The sequence below is a fragment of the Vespa crabro genome, chromosome 15 (genome assembly GCF_910589235.1).
Source record: "Vespa crabro chromosome 15, iyVesCrab1.2, whole genome shotgun sequence".
NCBI lineage: Eukaryota > Metazoa > Arthropoda > Insecta > Hymenoptera > Vespidae > Vespa > Vespa crabro.
Genome location: NC_060969.1, coordinates 5,804,791 through 5,827,706, shown reverse-complemented (window position 1 = coordinate 5,827,706; position 22,916 = coordinate 5,804,791). Strand labels below are relative to the sequence as shown.

General features: G+C 35.4%; 2 protein-coding genes and 2 long non-coding RNA genes across 10 annotated transcripts in view; 3 read left to right on the top strand and 1 right to left on the bottom strand.

Moving 5' to 3' along the window:
* The first annotated feature begins 13,270 nt into the window (after positions 1-13,270).
* Positions 13,271-14,497, top strand: LOC124429469. The gene is made up of 2 exons (XR_006943466.1): positions 13,271-14,094; positions 14,170-14,497. It is a non-coding gene; the product is annotated as an uncharacterized LOC124429469 (long non-coding RNA).
* A 475-nt stretch (positions 14,498-14,972) lies between these two features.
* LOC124429458 (15-hydroxyprostaglandin dehydrogenase [NAD(+)]-like) lies at positions 14,973-19,416 on the bottom strand. Of its 7 annotated transcripts, none has more exons than XM_046974784.1 (8): positions 19,295-19,411; positions 19,035-19,087; positions 17,742-17,875; positions 17,403-17,526; positions 17,221-17,327; positions 16,950-17,123; positions 16,688-16,842; positions 14,973-16,512 (listed from the first exon to the last, which is right to left on the bottom strand). In XM_046974784.1, exons 3-8 carry the CDS (start codon positions 17,832-17,834, stop codon positions 16,398-16,400), a joined length of 768 nt encoding a protein of 255 aa, XP_046830740.1. In that variant the 5' UTR covers positions 17,835-17,875; positions 19,035-19,087; positions 19,295-19,411; the 3' UTR covers positions 14,973-16,397. The 7 variants fall into 7 exon arrangements, with proteins under 7 accessions (XP_046830740.1, XP_046830739.1, XP_046830744.1 ...); XM_046974783.1 differs by having other exon boundaries at positions 19,222-19,313; XM_046974788.1 differs by lacking the exon at positions 19,035-19,087 and having other exon boundaries at positions 19,295-19,416.
* Positions 18,222-22,916, top strand: part of LOC124429470 — a 25,206-nt gene continuing 20,511 nt past the window's right edge. The window contains exon 1 of the long non-coding RNA XR_006943467.1: positions 18,222-18,256. This is a non-coding gene — a long non-coding RNA (uncharacterized LOC124429470). The remainder of the gene's footprint in view (positions 18,257-22,916) is intronic.
* LOC124429462 (kelch-like protein 10) overlaps positions 19,869-22,916 on the top strand; it is a 4,431-nt gene continuing 1,383 nt past the window's right edge. The window contains exons 1-7 of the mRNA XM_046974798.1: positions 19,869-20,471; positions 20,723-21,060; positions 21,142-21,473; positions 21,546-21,727; positions 22,014-22,225; positions 22,287-22,622; positions 22,711-22,833. Of these exons, the coding sequence (XP_046830754.1) occupies positions 20,071-20,471; positions 20,723-21,060; positions 21,142-21,473; positions 21,546-21,727; positions 22,014-22,225; positions 22,287-22,622; positions 22,711-22,833 (1,924 nt within the window). The 5' untranslated portion in view covers positions 19,869-20,070. The remainder of the gene's footprint in view (positions 20,472-20,722; positions 21,061-21,141; positions 21,474-21,545; positions 21,728-22,013; positions 22,226-22,286; positions 22,623-22,710; positions 22,834-22,916) is intronic.

Genomic DNA, 22,916 nt, shown 5'->3' with positions numbered 1-22,916 from the left:
TTAGGTATTCTAACATAAATAGCTAAGTAAAATAAAAGTACATTAACGTTTAGTAAGATATGAAATGAAAAAATGTTTAAGTCGGATAAAGACATGCAGCCATTCGCCCGATAATACTTTTGCGTTATATGATTTACAATTAGACTTTGCTAGTATTAACGACCCAGGTCCCACCACGTGGAGGTTGCTGCAATTGGAGACCCACAGGCTAACGGTGACTCTACTCTAAAATCCGCGTTCCGCGATACCGATCCGCCATACCTTTCCGCTTCAATGCATTGGCTTCTTAGCTAACAGGGTATGTGTAGCTTTAGCTACTACACACCTCTTACAGATAGCTCCACCATTAGCACCGTCCGCTTCAGACATAACGGGTTATTAAGCACATCCGAATTCGTGCTTTCCGAATCTCGAACAAACAAAGCGCACTCCTTAGAAATACTAATCGCGTCGCGACACTCACGTGTGTGTTATAATTACGTAGATTCTACTGTTAAGCCGAAATTCGCGAAGTACCCCCATCGTGATTTTAAAGAAATCAAAACGAAGTCCACGGTAGGACCTTTAATCGCGCCCGAACACCCACGCGAGTGTTAGAAGAACGATGACTCTACTCTAGAATTCGCGATTTCGATACGAACAATCAAACGATATATAATCGCGCCCGAGAACACCTACGCCTGTGCCCGCCGACACGCGCGCCAGTGTTCTTCCTATCCTTCCCGTATTCGCGCATAGAAATCGATGATGAAACCCGCCATGTGACGAATCATCCGGTCGCTGATGAACCTATCCCTCGATGACCTATACTGTAAAAGAAAAAGATAAAGAGGAAATAATAAAACAAAAAAATATATGAAACAAAATAATATATATATATACATATATAAAATACAAATAGAAAATAAATATATATAATTAGATAAGAGACTTAGAAAAAGAAAAGAGAAGCAGCATGCACCATTCCATCGGACCTACATAAAGCTTAGAAATTATAATTAATAAAAATAGATTAAAAACATAATTAAAAATATAAACACATAATTAAACAAACAATTAAATACATAATTAGAAAGAAACAACATAAATAAATATTAAGAATACATAATTAAAAGGAAATAGCATAATAATAACATAATTGAAAACATAATTCAAAGAAAAGAATATGAGACAGAAACGAGAGCCGGAGAAAGAAAAGATAGCCCCAGAAAGAAAAGAATATAGACCCCAAAAAAGATAAGACAAGAGAAACAGTTTTATATGATGCTGAGACAGCAACCCGCACAGAAGCCCTCGCCCACAGGCCCCTCCCATGGGTCCCACCCGAAATACACAAAGGATAATTAATGAAAGTAAATAAGAATAAATAGAAATAACAGCGGACAAAAAAGTGTGATAGAAAAATATCCTTTTAGTTTGTCTAAGAAATTATTGTTCAATATATTTCTGTTAAATTTCTTCTTTTGAAGTATTATTAGCTATATGAAATGAAAATATGTTAATGTTTAATTGGAATTAGTTTGAAAAGATACTGGTAAGTAATACAATATGCAGCCATTCGCTCGGTAATACTTGCATTTAAAAATTTACAATTAAACTTTGCAAGTATTAACGACCCAGGTCCCACCACGTGGAGGTTGCTGCAATTGGAGACCCACGGGCTAACGGTGACTCTACTCTAAAATCCGCGTTCCGCGATACCGATCCGCCATACCTTTCCGCTTCAATGCATTGGCTTCTTAGCTAACAGGGTATGTGTAGCTTTAGCTACTACACACCTCTTACAGATAGCTCCACCATTAGCACCGTCCGCTTCAGACATAACGGTTTATTAAGCACATCCGAATTCGTGCTTTCCGAATCTCGAACAAACAAAGCGCACTCCTTAGAAATACTAATCGCGTCGCGACACTCACGTGTGTGTTATAATTACGTAGATTCTACTGTTAAGCCGAAATTCGCGAAGTACCCCCATCGAGATTTTAAAGAAATCAAAACGAAGTCCACGGTAGGACCTTTAATCGCGCCCGAACACCCACGCGAGTGTTAGAAGAACGATGACTCTACTCTACAATTCGCGTTTTCGATTCGAACAATCAAACGAAGTTTACTCGCGCCCGAGAACACCAACGCCTGTGCCCGCCGACACGCGCGCCAGTGTTCTTCCTATCCTTCCCGTATTCTCGCGTAGAAATCGATGATGAATCCTGCCATACGATGTATGATCCGGGCGCAGATGAACCTATCCCTCGATGATCTATCCTGAAAAAAAGAAACTAAGGAAAAATAAGAGAAAGCAAAAAAATATATAAAATAAAACATAATATACACATAGATTATAAATAGAAAATAAATATAATAATAAGTAAATAATATAGAAAATGAACATATATAAATAAATAAGAAAGCTAGAGAAAGAAACAATAAAAGTGCAGCTCAGCACCATTCCATGGATCCTACCTAAGACCTATAATAATAATTATAATTAATAAGAATATATTAAAAACATAATTAAGAACATAATTAAAACATAATTAGAAACATAAACACATAATTAAACACATAATTAGACACACAATTAAATACATAATTAGAAAGAAACAACATAAATAAATATTAAGAATACATAATTAAAAGGAAATAACATAATGATAACATAATTGAAAACATAATTCAAAAGGAAAAATATGAGATAGAAACGAGAGCCGGAGTAAGAAAAGATAGCCCCAGAAAGAGAAGAATAGAGACCCCAAAAAAGATAAGACAAGAGAAACAGTTTTATATGATGCTGTGACAGCAACCCGCACAGAAGCCCTCGCCCACAGGCCCCTCCCATGGGTCCCACCCGAGATATATAAAGGATAATTAGTGAGAGTAAATAAGAATAAATAGAAATAACAGCGGACAAAAAAGTGTGATAGAAAAATTTCCTTTTAGTTCGTCTAAGAAATTATTGTACAATAAATTCTGTGATATTTCTTCTTTCGAAGTATTATTAGCTATATAAGATGGAAATATGTTAATGTTTAGTTGGAATTAGATTAAAAAAATTATGGAAAAGTAATACAATATGCAGCCATTCGCTCGATAATACTTGCATTATAAGATTTATAATTAAACTTTGCAAGTATTAACGACCCAGGTCTCACCACGTGGAGGTTGCTGCATGTGGAGACCCACGAGCTAACGGTGACTCTACTTTACTCTAAAATCCGCGTTCCGCGATACCGATCCCTTATGCCTTCCGCTTCGGATATTTAGGGCGACTTAGCTAACAGGAGGTATATAGCCTCAGCTACAGGGACCCCACTTACAGAGAGCTTTACCGTTCAACACCCTCGCCTCGGGCATAACGGATTATTAAGCACATCTAAATTCGTGCTTCCGAATTTCGAACAATCAAAGCGCATTAATCGCGTTCGCGACACTCACGTGTGTTATAATTACGTAGATTCTACTGTCCTATCCAAATTCGCGAAGTAATCTAATCGAAATGTCGAAGAAATAAAACAAAGTCCCCGGTAGGACTTTGAATCGCGCAAGCGAACATTCACGTGAGTGTTAGAAAAACGGTGACTCTAAGTTGAAATCCGAAGCGCACCCCGAATTTCAACATTACAACGAAGTCCATGATAGGACTTTTAATCGCGCCCGGACACCCACGCAATTGTTCGAAAAACGGTGACTCTACTCTAAATAAACTAATCGAATATTCGAGGAAACAAAACGAAGTCCCCGGTAGGACTTTTAATCGCGCACGCGAACACTCACGTGAGTGTTAGATAATAACGGTGACTCTAAGTTGAAATCCAAAGTGACATATGCTAACCGATATTTAGACTTTCCATGATATTTGTCGGGATTTCCGCCCCGCTACCAAATATGAGGATTATCATAACATCAGCTAGCTATGTACAGCACTACAAGGTAAACCGTTCGCGCACCCCGAATTTCAACACTAAAACGAAGTCCATGATAGGACTTTTAATCGCGCCCGGACACCCACGCAAGTGTTCGGAAAACGGTGACTCTACTCTAAAAAAACGCGTTCGCGAGGTAATCTAATCGAATATTCGAGCAAATTTAAACGAAGTCCCCGGTAGGACTTTTAAGTCGCGCCCGCGTTCATTCACGTGAGTGTTAGAAAAACGGTGACTCTACTCTAAATTCGCGTTTTCGATTCGAACAATCAAACGAAATTTAGTCGCGCCCGCAAACACCCACGCCTGTGCTTGCCGACAAGCGTGCGAGTGTTCTCCTATCCTGCCCGTATTCGCGCGTAAAAATCGATGATGAATCCATGTCATGCTAGGATGACGCATCCGACCGCAAGTGAATCTCGATGATCTATCCTGGAAAAAAAGAAGTTAAGAGGAAAATAAGAAAAAGAAAAGAATATATAAAATAAAACATAATAATGCTGAAAGAACAGTCCTCTTTATTTCATGGGTCCTACCTAATGCTTAAAAATGAAAATTAATAAGAATATATTAATAACAAACCTAAAAACATAAAAACATAATTAAAAGGAAATAACATAATTAAATTCTAAAAAGACATAATAAAAAGAAATAACATATTAATAACATAATTAAAAACATAATTAAAAACACAATTAAAAACATAATTAAAGAAGAAAAATATGAGTAATAAAAGAGAGCTGCTGAAAGATAAGAAAATAGAAGTAGCTCTGCACGCTGCTGAAACAACAGTCCGCTTCATCTAATGGTTCCTACCTAAAACCTGTAAATTATGATTAAAAAGAATATATTAAAAACATAATTAAAACCATAAAAACATAATTAAAAAGAAATAACATAATATAAATCTGAAAAGACATAATGAAAAGAAATAACATAATATAAATCTGAAAAGACATAATGAAAAGAAATAACATATTAATAAGATAATTAAAAACATAATTAAAAACATAATTAAAGAAGAAAAATATGAGTAATAAAAGAGAGCTGCTGAAAGATAAGAAAATAGAAGTAGCTCTGCACGCTGCTGAAACAACAGTCCGCTTCATCTAATAGTTCCTACCTAAAACTTGTAAATCATAATTAATAAAAATATATTAAAAACATAATTAAAACCATGAAAATATAATTAAATAGAAATAACATAATAAAAATCTGAAAAGCCATAATGAAAAGAAATAACATATTAATGACATAATTAAGAACATAATTAAAGAAAAAAAATATGAGATACAAGAGAAAGCTGCAGAAAGACAAGAATATAGAAGCAGCTCTACACGATGCTGAGACAGCAACCCGCACAGAGGCCCACACCCATGTCCCCATCCCATGGGTCCCACCCGAGACTTATAAATCATAATTGATAATAGTAAATCAGTATGAAAAATATGAAATAGAAAAGAGAGCCCCAGAAAGAGAAGAAAAGAGAAGCAGCTATATAAGATGCTGAGACAGTAACCCGCACAGAGGCCCACACCCATGGGCCCCTCCCATGGGTCCCACCCGAGACTTATAAATCATAATTAATAATAGTAAATAAGAATGCAAAATATGAAATAGAAAGGAGAGCTCCAGAAAGAGAATAAAAGAGAAGCAGCTCTATAAGATGCTGAGACAGCAACCCACACAGAGGCACACACCCATGGCTTCCAGCCGAGATATATATAGAGGATAATTAATGACAGTAAATAAGAAAAAATAGAAATGACAGTAATTATTCGAACGATAAAATGCTGAATTTAATTTAATTAAACATAAGAAAAATAAAGGATTAATTAAAAAGAAATGAAATATTCTGAACACAGATATAAATAAATATTATTCTCTCTGAAAGAAATATTATATTTATTAATCGATAATATATAATAATATATGTACGTGTTCTCTATAACGTTGCTAAGAATATCCTATTATTTAAATATTAATTAATTATTCCCTCACGTGTTCGCGATCCCACGATCTAGACCTAGCTGAAAAGAAATAAGGAAAGGAAAAAGAATTAATATATATGTAAATTAATTGTACGGACGATAAAATGCTAAATTTAATTTGATTAAACTTAAGAAAAATAAACGATTAATACAAATAAATATTATTCTCTCTGAAAAAAATATTATATCTATTAATCGATAGTAAATGACAATACATGTATATGATTTTTATAACGTTGCTAAGAATATCTTATTGTTTAAATATTAATTAATTATACTTTACGTATATCGTACATTGTTTAAATGTTAAGATAATCCTATTTATTAATTATTCCTTCCCGTGTTCGCGTTCCCACAACTTAGAGCTAGCTGAAAAGAAATAAGGAAAACGAAAGAATATGTATATATGTATATTAATTATACGAACGATAAAATTCTGAATTTAATTTAATTAAAGTTAATAGCTAAGAAAAAAAATATTAATGATAAACTGATCTAAAGAAATATTATATTACTTTTACATTTCATAGATATGTGATTTTAATATAGAACTCGATTTTATTAAAATAAAATTATGAATTTAATTGAACTTTAGAAAAGAAAAAATGTGCTAAATTTATCAATCGACTTTAACGTAAAATTTGATTTTATTAAACTAGAATCATAAATTCAATCAAGTTTTAAAAAACAGTTTAATATTAAAAAGGCATAAAATATGAAATAATCCTATTCGCGTACGCGTGGCAATGTGGGAATATTATTTACGGAAAGTTACTTCGTCTCAGTTTTTTAAATTTACACCCCTACACCCATCACCATAAGAGCATTTTGAGTGACAACATGGTAAAATTAAAATATTAACATAGTAAAACTAAGAGCCATTCTCAAAAGTTCCTAGTGAACCTTTGAAAATAACTCAATAGCCTAATAATTGTCCACATGTTGTCTTCGGCATATAGCCTCTTCTTTGCTTCGTTCCTCAACCTAATCGATTATCACTCTAAAACTGTAACGACAAAATTTGATTCCAAATTCTAAGATATGAAAGAAAACCCTAATACAACCATAACGAATCTGAAAACTTATTATTATCCTTTCGAAAGATACTTTTTCGCAGAGTGGGAGAAAATAGATATTAATTATAAAAAAATTAGAAATTAGATAATAGTATATTAATTGCTGAAAATCCTGAGCTAAAAAATAATTAATTTATCATCTAGGCTTACGGACTACGTCTCTTTGTTTTTTAGCAATCATTCTACTCGATTTTTCTCTTTCAAAACCAATGACTCTATCGAGACTTTTTTGTATCAATTTAAATCGATTAAATATTTAATTAATAATTATTTAAAAATATAAAGCAAACCCTTGGACGTTCCTTCTTACAAACGAATATTTTAATTATTGTAATAAAATCATCCATAGTTTCGTTTGTAATCCAGAGACTATCCATCGCGAGTGTCTTCTTACTCGTTCTTTATTAGAACGTATGAATATCGATTCTTTACATATTTCCGTGCGAGTAAAATATTTAAAAATGTATTAAAATATTCAAAATCTCAAATAATTATAAACGCGTTTGAGCAAGAAGACTCTATCCTAATCTAATAAATAAATGAAAAACTAAGAAACCATTCACGAGTAAATCTCCGAAGAAATTTACTCGTGGTCACTCAATGCTCTTCTACTAATTAATTACAACCAATCACCCGTGCCGATTCGGACCTTTCGTCCTCGACATGATTGAGTGATTGGAGGGACTTAAAAATTCACTCACTACTTAAGAAGTTCTGCGATGGCTCCAAAACACTCGTTCAGGTCGAAATTGAGAAGGGACGATCCGTATGTGGTTGAAAACTAGGTAGGTCGACATCAAAGTTCATCAAGAATATCTTCAATGATGCACTGACTCTACATCGCGATAGTTATTTTTTAACGAACGGTCACTGAATTTAATTCGCGAAACTCTACTGACTTTATAAATACAGCCTATGCGACTTTTAAAAAATTAATAAAGTTGCGAACAAACACTGACTCTAACGACTGCATTGCACGCAGACGTTGCAAAAACTTTTGCTTTTTAAATCGCGAAACGCGAACGAACAAACACTGCTTCTACTTTGAAATATTCATATTTAAGCAAAACAAGATAACATCGTTGGTTCCCGAGCGATTGCAATGACGTACTGAAAAAACAAAATAAAAACAAAATTAATAATATCATGGTTATAATAAGAAACAGTATAAATTATTGAAGAAATGTAAGATATAAAAATATATTTACCTTAAGTTCGTTGATACTTGCAGCGAAGGCACACTGAGACATTTTAGATGCTTACTCCTCAAAAGACAAAGGAGAAATGATTCGGTGATCGGGATTTCGAATTTTCAATGTTTAAATAAATATACAATTGTTTAATATAATGCAACTACTCCGAAATTAAAATTTTTAAGTACAAGAAGTTTATATTCAAATTATTTTAAGTCCCGCGAGCGATTCAGAATATTTATTGTTTAAATAAATGAACTATTGTTTAAATATTACTCTATTCTATCCCGCGTGTTATAAATACCGTATAAATAATTATAAAATTACCGAAATTATTAATTTAATAGTTTTAGCGTTTAGAAAAGAGAATCACGAAGTGCAAACGTCCGAGTGCAAGCGCAAAGTAAGTCGCGAACAGTCAAAGTCGTGAAAAAGTGCGTTTATGTTTATTTTACCAGAGAAAACCGCTACGAAATTAAAATTTTTAAGTACTAGAAGTTTATATTAGAATTATTTTAAGTCCCGCGCGCGATTCAGACTTTTCAATGTTTAAATAAATAAACTATTGTTTAAATATTAGTCTATTCTATCCCGCGTGCTATAAAAACCGTATAAATAATTATAAAATTATCGAAAATATTAATTTATAAGATTTAGTGTTTAGAAAAGAGAATCACGAAGTGCACACGTCGGAGTGCAAGAGCAAACTAAGTCGCGAACTGTCAAAGTCGTGAGAAAGTGCGTTTATGTTTATTTTACCAGAGAAAACCGCTAGGAAATTAAAATTTTTAAGTACTAGAAGTTTAAATAAAAATTATTTTAAGTGCCGCGCGCGATTCAGACTTTTTAATGTTTAAATAAATGCACTATTGTTTAAATATTACTCTATCCTATCCCGCGTGCAATAAAAATCGTTTAAATAATTATAAAATTATCGAAAATATTAATTTATAAGATTTAGTGTTTAGAAAAGAGAATCACGAAGTGCACACGTCGGAGTGCAAGAGCAAACTAAGTCGCGAACTGTCAAAGTCGTGAGAAAGTGCGTTTATGTTTATATTACCAGAGAAAACCGCTCCGAAATTAAAATTTTTAAGTACAAGAAGTTTATATTCAAATTATTTTAAGTGCCGCGCGCGATTCAGACTTTTTAATGTTTAAATAAATGCACTATTGTTTAAATATTACTCTATTCTATCCCGCGTGTTATAAATACCGTATAAATAATTATAAAATTACCGAAATTATTAATTTAATAGTTTTAGCGTTTAGAAAAGAGAATCACGAAGTGCAAACGTCCGAGTGCAAGCGCAAAGTAAGTCGCGAACTGTCAAAGTCGTGAAAAAGTGCGTTTATGTTTATTTTACCAGAGAAAACCGCTACGAAATTAAAATTTTTAAGTACTAGAAGTTTATATTAGAATTATTTTAAGTCCCGCGCGCGATTCAGACTTTTCAATGTTTAAATAAATAAACTATTGTTTAAATATTAGTCTATTCTATCCCGCGTGCTATAAAAACCGTATAAATAATTATAAAATTATCGAAAATATTAATTTATAAGATTTAGTGTTTAGAAAAGAGAATCACGAAGTGCACTCGTCGGAGTGCAAGAGCAAACTAAGTCGCGAACTGTCAAAGTCGTGAAAAAGTGCGTTTATGTTTATTTTACCAGAGAAAACCGCTAGGAAATTAAAATTTTTAAGTACTAGAAGTTTAAATAAAAATTATTTTAAGTGCCGCGCGCGATTCAGACTTTTTAATGTTTAAATAAATGCACTATTGTTTAAATATTACTCTATTCTATCCCGCGTGCTATAAAAACCGTATAAATAATTATAAAATTATCGAAAATATTAATTTATAAGATTTAGTGTTTAGAAAAGAGAATCACGAAGTGCACACGTCGGAGTGCAAGAGCAAACTAAGTCGCGAACTGTCAAAGTCATGAGAAAGTGCGTTTATGTTTATATTACCAGAGAAAACCGCTAGGAAATTAAAATTTTTAAGTACTAGAAGTTTAAATAAAAATTATTTTAAGTGCCGCGCGCGATTCAGACTTTTCAATGTTTAAATAAATAAACTATTGTTTAAATATTAGTCTATTCTATCCCGCGTGCTATAAAAACCGTATAAATAATTATAAAATTATCGAAAATATTAATTTATAAGATTTAGTGTTTAGAAAAGAGAATCACGAAGTGCACACGTCGGAGTGCAAGAGCAAACTAAGTCGCGAACTGTCAAAGTCGTGAGAAAGTGCGTTTATGTTTATATTACCAGAGAAAACCGCTCCGAAATTAAAATTTTTAAGTACAAGAAGTTTATATTCAAATTATTTTAAGTGCCGCGCGCGATTCAGACTTTTTAATGTTTAAATAAATGCACTATTGTTTAAATATTACTCTATTCTATCCCGCGTGTTATAAATACCGTATAAATAATTATAAAATTACCGAAATTATTAATTTAATAGTTTTAGCGTTTAGAAAAGAGAATCACGAAGTGCAAACGTCCGAGTGCAAGCGCAAAGTAAGTCGCGAACTGTCAAAGTCGTGAAAAAGTGCGTTTATGTTTATTTTACCAGAGAAAACCGCTACAAAATTAAAATTTTTAAGTACTAGAAGTTTATATTAGAATTATTTTAAGTCCCGCGCGCGATTCAGACTTTTCAATGTTTAAATAAATAAACTATTGTTTAAATATTAGTCTATTCTATCCCGCGTGCTATAAAAACCGTATAAATAATTATAAAATTATCGAAAATATTAATTTATAAGATTTAGTGTTTAGAAAAGAGAATCACGAAGTGCACACGTCGGAGTGCAAGAGCAAACTAAGTCGCGAACTGTCAAAGTCGTGAAAAAGTGCGTTTATGTTTATTTTACCAGAGAAAACCGCTAGGAAATTAAAATTTTTAAGTACTAGAAGTTTAAATAAAAATTATTTTAAGTGCCGCGCGCGATTCAGACTTTTTAATGTTTAAATAAATGCACTATTGTTTAAATATTACTCTATTCTATCCCGCGTGCTATAAAAACCGTATAAATAATTATAAAATTATCGAAAATATTAATTTATAAGATTTAGTGTTTAGAAAAGAGAATCACGAAGTGCACACGTCGGAGTGCAAGAGCAAACTAAGTCGCGAACTGTCAAAGTCATGAGAAAGTGCGTTTATGTTTATATTACCAGAGAAAACCGCTAGGAAATTAAAATTTTTAAGTACTAGAAGTTTAAATAAAAATTATTTTAAGTGCCGCGCGCGATTCAGACTTTTCAATGTTTAAATAAATAAACTATTGTTTAAATATTAGTCTATTCTATCCCGCGTGCTATAAAAACCGTATAAATAATTATAAAATTATCGAAAATATTAATTTATAAGATTTAGTGTTTAGAAAAGAGAATCACGAAGTGCACACGTCGGAGTGCAAGAGCAAACTAAGTCGTGAGCTGTCAAAGTCGTGAAAAAGTGCGTTTATGTTTATCTTACCAGAGAAAACCGCTACAAAATTAAAATTTTTAAGTACTAGAAGTTTATATTAAAATTATTTTATGTCCCGCGCGCGATTCAGACTTTATAATGTTTAAATAAATGAACTATTGTTTAAATATTACTCTATTCTATCTCGCGTGCTATAAAAACCGTATAAATAATTATAAAATTACCGGAATTATTAATTTAATAGTTTTAGCGTTTAGAAAAGAGAATCACGAAGTGCACACGTCGGAGTGCAAGAGCAAACTTAGTCGCGAACTGTCAAAGTCATGGAAAAGTGCGTTTATGTTTATATTACCAGAGAAAACCGCTCCGGAATTAAAATTTTTAAGTTCTAGAAGTTTATATTAAAATTATTTTAAGACCCGCGCGTGATTCAGACTTTTCAATGTTTAAATAAATGAACTATTGTTTAAATATTACTCTATTCTATCCCGCGTGCTATAAAAACCGTATATATAATTATAAAATTATCGAAAATATTAATTTATAAGATTTAGTGTTTAGAAAAGAGAATCACGAAGTGCACACGTCGGAGTGCAAGAGCAAACTAAGTCGCGAACTGTCAAAGTCGTGAGAAAGTGCGTTTATGTTTATTTTACCAGAGAAAACCGCTAGGAAATTAAAATTTTTAAGTACTAGAAGTTTAAATAAAAATTATTTTAAGTGCCGCGCGCGATTCAGACTTTTTAATGTTTAAATAAATGCACTATTGTTTAAATATTACTCTATTCTATCCCGCGTGCTATAAAAGCCGTATAAATAATTATAAAATTATCGAAAATATTAATTTATAAGATTTAGTGTTTAGAAAAGAGAATCACGAAGTGCACACGTCGGAGTGCAAGAGCAAACTAAGTCGCGAACTGTCAAAGTCGTGAGAAAGTGCGTTTATGTTTATAGTACCAGAGAAAACCGCTCCGAAATTAACATTTTTAAGTAAAAGAAGTTTATATTCAAATTATTTTAAGTCCCGCGAGCGATTCAGAATATTTATTGTTTAAATAAATGAACTATTGTTTAAATATTACTCTATTCTATCCCGCGTGTTATAAATACCGTATAAATAATTATAAAATTACCGAAATTATTAATTTAATAGTTTTAGCGTTTAGAAAAGAGAATCACGAAGTGCAAACGTCCGAGTGCAAGCGCAAAGTAAGTCGCGAACAGTCAAAGTCGTGAAAAAGTGCGTTTATGTTTATTTTACCAGAGAAAACCGCTACGAAATTAATATTTTAAATTAATAGAAGTTTATATCAATATTATAAGATTATATTATTATTTTATTATACGCAACTATGAGACGGAGAGACACGGGTAATTAGCAGCGATGACGCGATCAGGCGATACTAAGAAATAAATAAGAGGTAATTAAGAAGTAATTTTGAAGTACGTAAGAGGTAACTAAGATACAATTAATACGTTTCTGGGTGACAAGCAGACGCAACTCGTATGCCAGCCAAATACAATCCAATAATAATTGTAGCATTCATAAGTTTATTCTTAATTATGAAAACATAATAAATAATTTCTTTGTTAACTGTAATCATAATAATACGCATAATAATAATAAGAATAGGGATATTCGTAATAATATTTACACAATAATAATTATTTTGTTATTAGTAATAAAAATAAGCACTATAATGTAACAACATAATATCAGCAGGTAAAAATAAAATGTATCTTAAGAAAAAGTGGCGAACGAATGTACGTACTGTAAAAGGTTGTATAAATTAATGTGTTAACATAATTTAATGTTTTGACGCGTTGAATGCCATGGTGGAGAAAAATTGCGAACATCGAGGTCTCCGGAAACTATTACGGCAACGTTCACGCTAGATGATGCGCATGATCTGTTTATATATTACTTTTATTAAATAAACAATAGTCTGTTTCTCTGAACATTACATATACATATTTTTACACGAAACATTTGAAATATTTTCAATGCTTTCTTATTACAACGATGATACTAATAGCATTCTTTCTACTTTTCAGTTTCCGAACGACGTCGCAACTATGCCCGAAGCTGAGGAATCGATTGTTGTACGCTATTATATAAAGCAATAATCTCGAATGACGGGCGGGTCTTTTTCTTTCGATAGAGAAAAATTTAACTGCATTATCCCACTCTGATTTTAACAGAACGCAGGGATCTCCGAGATGTCCAACTTTCGTTATCAGTTACATCGCATCTTCCGACATTCCTTCCTTTTCTTTATAATCTTCTTTTCCACGTTAAATCATCGAGCGATGCAATCGGTGTTGACTTTTTTCCAACCGTGATCCATTACGATAGCTGTGGAATGAGGGTTTTCAAAGGATGTCTTCTTGATTCAATCGTGAAGAATCGATCTGGATTTTGGTACAAATGGAAAATACGATTAATAGAATATAAATTATTCGGGTAAATATTATTAAATAACAAGAAACAACGTAAATGAAAAACTAAGTTAGTTGTAATTATCACTAATAATTCTAGGTTAAAATGAGCTATTGAAAACAGCGATACCAAGCACGAATGAGAGCTATTCAAGGGAATATCCCTACCACAAGGTTACAACGATGTCTCGTCGGCTGGTCCTCTTCTTTCGTTTATGTTTTTTCTTCTTCCTCTTAACGCGATTCTGAAAGTTTCACTGTGCGTCTCTTCAAGAGAAATGATGGCCGGGCCGTAACAGGGTATCATATTTTACTCAAGTCAAGCGTGTAGCCACGTTTTGTTTTTATTACTCGCTTAGTTCTATTCTTAGTATCTTTCGTATTGTTTGCAAAAAACAATAATAAAACGTATACTACGTACTTCATTACTATTACCAAATCTACGTGATTTTCTTCTCAACTGGAAAACTGCGCTGCAAATAGATTTCATTTTCCTGAATACCTTTTAAAAGCGACAATGCCTAAATTTACGTTCGCGACCTCGCGTCTTTAACTATCATTGATATATAAGAAAAGGACCTATGTTAGAAAAAATCTGCAACGTACCTGAACTCAACGAGGACGATTCGAAAGCGTATCGAGCTGGTATCCGTCGTACGAATATGTATCGTATTCTGATATTCAAAAACATTTGCGTCTTACGTGCTATGAAACGCTTTACGAAATGTAAAATTATTTAATTAATGTCTCATCGTATTACGAGTGCATTGTACAATGTTTAAATAATTGTAAAATGACCGGTTTTACGTTTGATCGAGTTTTCTGTTTTTCTCTTTGTTCGTTTTAATCGATACGATGCCAACGTAAAGAAAATAAAGTGAAGATTAAAAGACAAATAGGACATATTCTTCTTTTCGATTTTCTTAAAAAGCTATGCGATTTTATTGGCAAAGCTTGCAACATACATTCTCAGCAAATCATAACAAATAAACCAACAACAGTTTCCACTACCTACGAAGTTTTTTTTTTCTTTTTTTTTTTTTTTTTTTTTTTTTTTTCTTTTATATCTCGTCGATCCAGAATACGTAATATACATATGTATGTATGTATGCATGTATTTGCTTTGAACGTGTTTCATCCTCCGAAATCTCGCTCGTCACCTATATATTATGGTATATTGAAATTAACTTAACATATAAAATAATAAATTAAAATTGACAATAGAAAATAATCAATCCTAAATCCTCAATTGTGGTCGAGGCTTAAAATTATATAAATCGTGTATACAAATGTGCGATCGAATATTCGATAAAGCAATTATGATATTATGCATATTATAAGTATCAAAATTATAAAGTCAGCCCACCCAAATCGTTTTTCGATGATTAATTATTATTAATGATTAAGCTTCGATCTTTAAGATCGTTAGTCTGTCGTTCTTAAGCATCATTGGTACGTATAAATAATTATTCACAAATTGTTACTATTATTAATTACAATATCAGTTATTTGTTATCAGATTTTATTTTGCAAGTAAAAAAATGAGCTTTCTATCGTACGATAAGAATGCTTCGAATCTTCGAAGAAGCGAATATTATTTATCAGGCCCTCGCTAATTGGCCCAGTCCTTTATTCAAATTTGCTGTCTTTTATTCTGCCGCAAAAATATGTAGAAAAATGTGGTATATTCAATGCTTTCTTATTACTTTTTATAACTTTATGTTTTTATCTTCGTCGACGCACGACGGACGAATAATACCTATTTACTTATAATACGAGTATGTACTTCATGTGTCAATTGCTCTCTTTCTCTCCTCTATCTCTCTCACACACACACACACACGCACACGCACGCACGCACACGCACGCACGCACACACACACACACACGCGCGCGCGCACACACATACTCGCTCACTCAGTCACACGTACTTTTTTCCATTTTTAAAAGCGGATGATCAACGGACGTATCCGTTAACGTTCAAGCGATCGACGCGATTCTAGCGTGCTAATTTTATCGGATTGGTGCTACTTACAGGTCTGTTGAATGAGTAAAAACGTACAAAATGTCGACAGATCGTCTTTCGACATGATGATCGAGCAAACATCGATCGACCATATCGTAATCGTGATCCTGAGCGTGATCGTCACGGAGTTCGATCGAGAACTTACGATTTCGGCAATGTTCGATTATAAAATCGATACAATTATACGTAATATTATGGTACGGCATAGTTATCTTGTGGTCAAAGCGAGGAAGAATCACGTGTCGTGCAAGACGGACGCGTTAAAACTTATTTTTTTTATTATTTTCTCTTAAGTGAATTATTTAATACTTTGGAAAGTTCACTTCGCGAGGTGCTTCACCGTTCTCGACCATCCAAATACTTCCGCTTTTGCCCATACTCAAAATATGAATCAACGCTTTGGCAACGTGCTCCGCTCTGGAAAAAAAATAAGAAAAGAAAAAGAAGACAAAGAATATCTTTTATCCAAGGAATACGGTATCCATTTGGGAATATATCGATGATAAAAACAGCAAGTCTAAGTATATGTGTCATTTAGCAAATTCCTTTTACTATAACGATTAATTATCGAGACTTATTAATTTTTGCTCACTTTTGCGGAACCGAAGAAGCAGTGTCTCGACTCCAGGCATCCTGATATCGCGGCGAAAGTAATTGTTTTCCAACATCTGCCACCAAATTACTGTCCGTGGCACTTGGACAAAGTGCCATCACTTTGACGCCCGTTAGCTCCACGTGATACTGATCCTATTTGCAACAATGAACGTCACATTAATAATATCTATATTAATTGAAATAATAAAAATGATTTTTCTCATCTATATCCCTTATATAAACTTTCAATACTGACGTACCCCAAATGCTCTGGTAAGACTGACGATTGCCGCCTTCGTAGCCGAATAGATGGGCACGCTGACGTAGGGGTTGATACTGATATTGCTTCCGGTATTCACGACTACACCACCCTGTCCACCTTTATCCGTACCCATAAATCGTTGAGCCAAGAGAGTGCCACGTATCACACCGTTCTAAAGAATTAAAAACAACGAGATTCACCGTATAGAATGTTTCTCGCTACATAAATGGTCACTCTCGATTGCCATTTAAAGGAAAATATTCACTTACAAGATTGATGTCAACTTCGAGCTCCCAGAATCGATCGTTCATGATACCGGCGTTGTTGATGACGATGTCGATATGTCCAAAAGCAGCGATCGTTGTTTGAAACGACGCTGTGAAAATAGATCAATCAGAAGAGAAAAATCATCCATGGTACATTTCTATGATCGTGATCGTGATGACGTTACCTTCGAATTGTGGATAATCCGTGACATCGCACTGGGAGAATATCACTCGATCTTTTCCATATTTCACGGTCAGTTCGTCGGCCAATTTCTCACCTTCCGTACTGTTGATATCACAAATCGATACCTGTGTCAAATCGATAGAACGGCCTGATGATATAAGATTTACATGACTACAGAAACGAAGAGAGAGATTACAGTGTTTCCAAACGTCTTCTCTAATTAAACATCCTCTATCTTTCTGTTAATTGTCCGTCCACTCTTAAATATAGTATTATGAACATATAGTATTTACAAATTACAAGATGCAAAAACAGACAAGAAATATCGCTATTAGCTCACCTTGGCTCCTTGATTTAATAACTCGATGGCGTAAGTTTTGCCGATACCGGAAGCAGCCCCCGTTACCAGGGCAACTCGCCCTTTAACTTCCATCCTTCGATTGATTTCCTAGTTCTGAATCGTAATGCCTCTCCCTAAACACGAAAAAAGAAGCACAGTTTATTATATATCGTATAATGTTGTGAATCAATCCAAGTCACTTGCCAATGAACTTGGCTGCGACCGATTCGGCATTGCTCGGCCTTGCTCGGCCTTGACAATGCTCACCGGATTGTCGTGCATAAAACGAAATATCGATTTTTAACTTTGAATTTGATTCTCGACGAGTTGATTTTGCTGATGCTATCGAATGTTTCGATTTATCGTGAAAGACCGCGCCATCATTCAGGGTGGAACGGAACAAAAGCGCGTCTACTCCCTCCCTCCTACTCTCTCTCTCTCTCTCCCCCTCCCACCCGCCTCTGTCACTCTCTCTCTCTCTCTCTCTCTCTCTCTCTCTCTCTCTCTCTCTCTCTGTCTCACTGTATTCACTCGCTGACTCCTCGCATGTGTCGTAAGTACATGAGTCACTGAATTTAGTTTGAAAACGTCGTTTACCGCACGCGCTTACTCCCAACAACGTGTCCTCTTCTTTCTCCGTTCCTTCCTACCAATGCGTCTCCCACTGCGAATCCCCTACGAGGTTTTTGTATCTACATATGTATGAGAGAGGTAACGTGCGTGCGCGTGTGCGTGAGTCTGGGTTGGGATACACGAGACAAAGTTCTAAGCGCTTTACCATACACATCACATGTCAAACATAGCGCGTATCAAAGTAACTTTGCCGGTTGACACGTGTATGCCCCTTTAGAATAAGACTCGCCGATTGAAAGATCGCATATCTTTTCCCTCGCGTTTATTTTGTCTCGTCTCGCCGTAAAAAGGAGAGCAAATTGTTCGTCTGATTCGCGTTACGATATAGAAAGAAAAGGAAAAAAAGAAAAATTAAAAATTAAAAAATACTTTCAGAGATGAAAAATCAAATTGTGTCACTTTCTTTCGAACGAAAATAAAAATCGCCGGTCTATTTAAACGTCTAATTAAACGTCACTCGAATGTATATGATCCTTCTGTAAACGTGAAAAAGGAGAAATCTTAATAAAACGTCTTGATAAAGACGACGATGAAAAAAAGAACGAAGATATAATAATAATAATAATAAACGGAGAGAATGTAAAATCGAAGCAGTAAACAAGATGCAAGCTAGTAGCGCGAAAAAGTCTCCCTTTCGTTATATTTAGACGTTTTCCATACCTTTATAATTCCGCTGGTTCTCCCGAAGTCACGAGAAGCCGAGATGATAGAGACTGAAACGAAAGCGAAACGTGTCTCTCGGTTAGAGTACGCGCGCACACAAGCATATACGCAGGGACGCGCGCGCACGCACGCACGGAAATGGATAAGAGGAAAAGGGGCAAGAAACGAAGAAACAAACACGCACGAGAGTATCGAGATTCCAGGCTTCAACGAGGTGTGGTTGGTGATCGGGTTCCTACTGAAAGATCGAGACTCACCTAAATTCCCACGGCAAATGAATGCGCACACACCCTATATAGCTGGATATTGATTGGCGCGGGGTTGCGTGCCAACACGCGACGCACGTGTGTACGTGTCGACTCGCTGCGTTAGCGACTCGCGCCCCCTAGACAGCCCTTAACCTTCCATCCAATGCTGCTCCTCCTCCCTGTATACCCCTCAGCCGCCGTAAGATTAGGGATTCACCATTTCACGAAGGGCGAGAAAGCGACATCGACCCCGCCCTTGAAATGAGAACCTGCCACCGTCGTCTTTGAACGCAAATCTTTCATTTGTATTTTCTTTGATTTGCTTAAAATTGATATTTTCAATTCACAAATTTGTCCGTTTTTCTGATAAACTTTTCATCTACATACGCGAGAAGAATTTTTTAATTCAAAAAATATTGTTGAAACGTTCGAAATCTTTCGACGATGATATTTGAATGTTCGGATGAAAGGAAGCGTCCGAAGTATAATTTTCCCCGTATCGGCCAACCTCTCTCAGTCCACAATTTACTGCTTAGGAGTGATTTGAAAAAAAAAAGAAAAAAAAAAAAAAAAGAAAAAAGAAGAGAACGAGAGAGAAGTAGAGAAAAATAAAAATGTCTCATTTTCAAATGATATTCATTCAAAATGGAAGAATTCCAATCGGAAGTACGATACGAGTCGAATTCGATTAACGACTTTCTCTCAGCCGCGATCGAACACGATCGATCGAGCTAAGAGTAGTATCAGGCAAACTCGAATGTGGAAATTTTTGGCCTTCGTCTGTCATGGCCGCGAGTCTCCGCGGTTACGTTTGGACAGGGTTTGATAATAACGAGAGCGAAGAGGATTCGAGGGAGGAAGATTTGAGAGGAGTTTTTCGTCGGCGAGGAGGAGCCAATAGAGGAAGACCAGCACGAAATCCATTGCTAATCCTCCGGCCGTTACTTTCATCGTTACCAGGTCGACGACTCGGTTCAAGGCCACGAACCGATGGACAATTACGTCAGGATGACGCTCAGGAAGCTATCGTTGCCCAATCAAATATTACGAGACGTCGTTTTCGTACTGCCGCTGTTCTTGCACTTAAACAGTGCAAGAGAAAACAGGCAGCCAGAGTGAGGAAGTGTGTTTGTCTCCCCTCCAATTATGCCCTGGTCGAGTTCCCAATTGTCTGGTCGGAACTTAGGTTATTTTTTCAGGCTATTATCTAGACCGACCTAGCGGCATGGACTTGGATTATTTCTCTATAAGCTAACATAGATATGAATCGAATGATGATATTGTGCGAACGAGGATTGTCGTATATAATACACCCAATAATATCGATTATACAAATAAAGAGGCTCTTTTCTTTTTTCCTTTCCTCTTTCTCTTCTTCTTCTTCCTCTTCTACTTAGGAAGGATAGAGCGCACGATCAACGAACGATTTATTTTCAGAGCAAATCGACAACTTTGCGACGGTGCTATCAGATGTGCCAAGGACGAGTTTTTTCCTGTTCATCGAGCCATACTTTCAGCGGTTAGTCCTTACTTCAAAGCCCTCTTTACCAATAGCCTCAAGGGTGGAAAGAGCGAGACTACCGAGGTAGTCATCGACTCGGTACCCAGCGAAATCTTCGCTCTGATCCTCGATTATGCTTACACTGGCACCTGCAACGTTAACGCGGACAACGTAGAGCAACTCTTACCTTTGGCAGATCAATTCGAGGTCCTTGGTGTTGTCCAGCTCTGTTGTCAGTTTCTCTTGCAAGAACTCAAACCGGACAATTGTCTAGGTATTAGGGAGGTCAATACGCGACATGACTTTGACGAAAAGGAATGTTGATCGATCCTAAGTTCGTTTTTTACGATCTTAGGAATCTTCAAATTTGCACGTCATTATTTCTGCCGGGATCTCGAAGAGAAAGGCCGAAGATACATTCGTCATCACTTCAAACAAATACTTTACGAGAGTTCAGAGTTCAAGGAATTGCAGTCGGAGGAATTGGAGTCAATATTAGAGGACGACGAACTCAACGTGAAAAACGAAGAGATAGTATTCGAGGCCGTTAAAACATGGATCGAGTATAAAGTGGATGAGAGGAAGATTCACGTGACAAAGTTGCTGGAATGTATACGTTATGGATCAATGAGCTACAATTATTTCGCTGACAACGTCCTCAATTGGAAACTCATTCGGGAAAACGAAGTAGGTAAAATACGAAGGGAATAAACATTACTGGAATGAATTTGAAATGTCTCCAATTTATTATCCTTCCAGGCCTGTCAACGAACATTGCAGTCGGCAAAAGCTTACCTAACCGAACAAGACAACAAACAGAACGGAGAAATCGACATGAAGAATCCGTTGTCGAGACCACGAGTACCCTACGAAATACTTTTTGCGATTGGCGGTTGGAGTGCCGGTTCACCGACCAGTTTCGTCGAGACTTACGACACGAGGTAAAACTGGTCATGTCGTCGCGAAACGATTGGCCATAGTAAAATAAAGAGAACGTGCGGAGAAAAGAATGAAGGAAATGAAAAAAAAAAACAAAAAAAACAAAAAAAAAAAAAACAAAATAAAACAAAAAAAAAACAAAAAAAAAGAAACGAGAAACAAAACAAAAGAAAAAGAAAAATAAAATAAAATAAAAGGAAACAAAAAGGATAGATAGCGAAGAAAATATCTGCGTAATCCATGCCTTAAGAATCATATTTGTGTAAATGTCAACTGTGTAAACTACAGAGCTGACAGATGGTTTCTATCAGTAAGCACGGATCTGACGCCACGAGCTTATCACGGGATATGCGCTCTCAACGATCTCATCTATATGATTGGAGGATTTGACGGGAATGAACACTTTAACACCGTCCGATGTTTCGATCCAGTGACGAAGGAATGGCGTGAACGAGCTTGCATGTACCACGCTAGGTGTTATGTTAGCGTCTGTACGCACGGTAAGTCATTGTTAAACTTCGAAAGTAAGTCAATATCAAGTGCCCTCTATTTTTTCAAAAGGTGGCAAGATATACGCATTAGGAGGATACAATGGAAGAACCAGAATGAATTCGGCCGAACGATACGAGCCACAGAAGAATCAATGGGAAATGATACCGCCGATGAATCGACAACGTTCGGACGCTAGTGCGGCCGCACTCCGCAATAAGATTTACATCGTTGGCGGTTTCAATGGACAGGAAATCCTCGACTCCGCCGAGGTCTACGATCTCGAAAGCAATCAGTGGAGTTACATTCGATCGATGATCAGTCCTAGATCCGGTGTCTCGTTGGTTGCTTTTCGAGATAGTCTTTACGCTCTGGGCGGCTTCAACGGCTTCATTAGGCTAAGTTCCGGTGAAAGTTTCTTCGATACTCGAAACCCGAGCGACAATCAGTTTGTCCTTTCTACTTTTCTTTAGCCATCTCCTTGATCTCCTTTTAGGAGAACGTTACAGTCCTAACAACTCTGAGGATTGGCAGGAAGTCACCGAAATGTTCAGTCCACGAAGTAACTTTGCCACCGTGATCCTCGACGATATGATCTTTGTAGTTGGAGGTTTCAATGGTGAGTCAAAGAGTCTCTAACTGGCTTCTCGATGATCTATTTCAATGATCGAAACGAGAAGTAGAATCACTATCGCCCATAAC

What these genes read in the sequence shown, in the direction of transcription:
- LOC124429458 (XM_046974788.1), bottom strand. Translation starts at nt 17,834, where the DNA reads ATGGAAGTTAAAGGGCGAGTTGCCCTGGTAACGGGGGCTGCTTCCGGT. An exon ending in TATTAAATCAAGGAGCCAAG is followed by an intron (nt 17,527 to 17,741) that starts GTGAGCTAATAG and finishes GATTTGACACAG; the next exon opens with GTATCGATTTGTGATATCAA. An exon ending in GCTTCTTCGGTTCCGCAAAA is followed by an intron (nt 16,513 to 16,687) that starts GTGAGCAAAAAT and finishes TTTTTTTTCCAG; the next exon opens with AGCGGAGCACGTTGCCAAAG.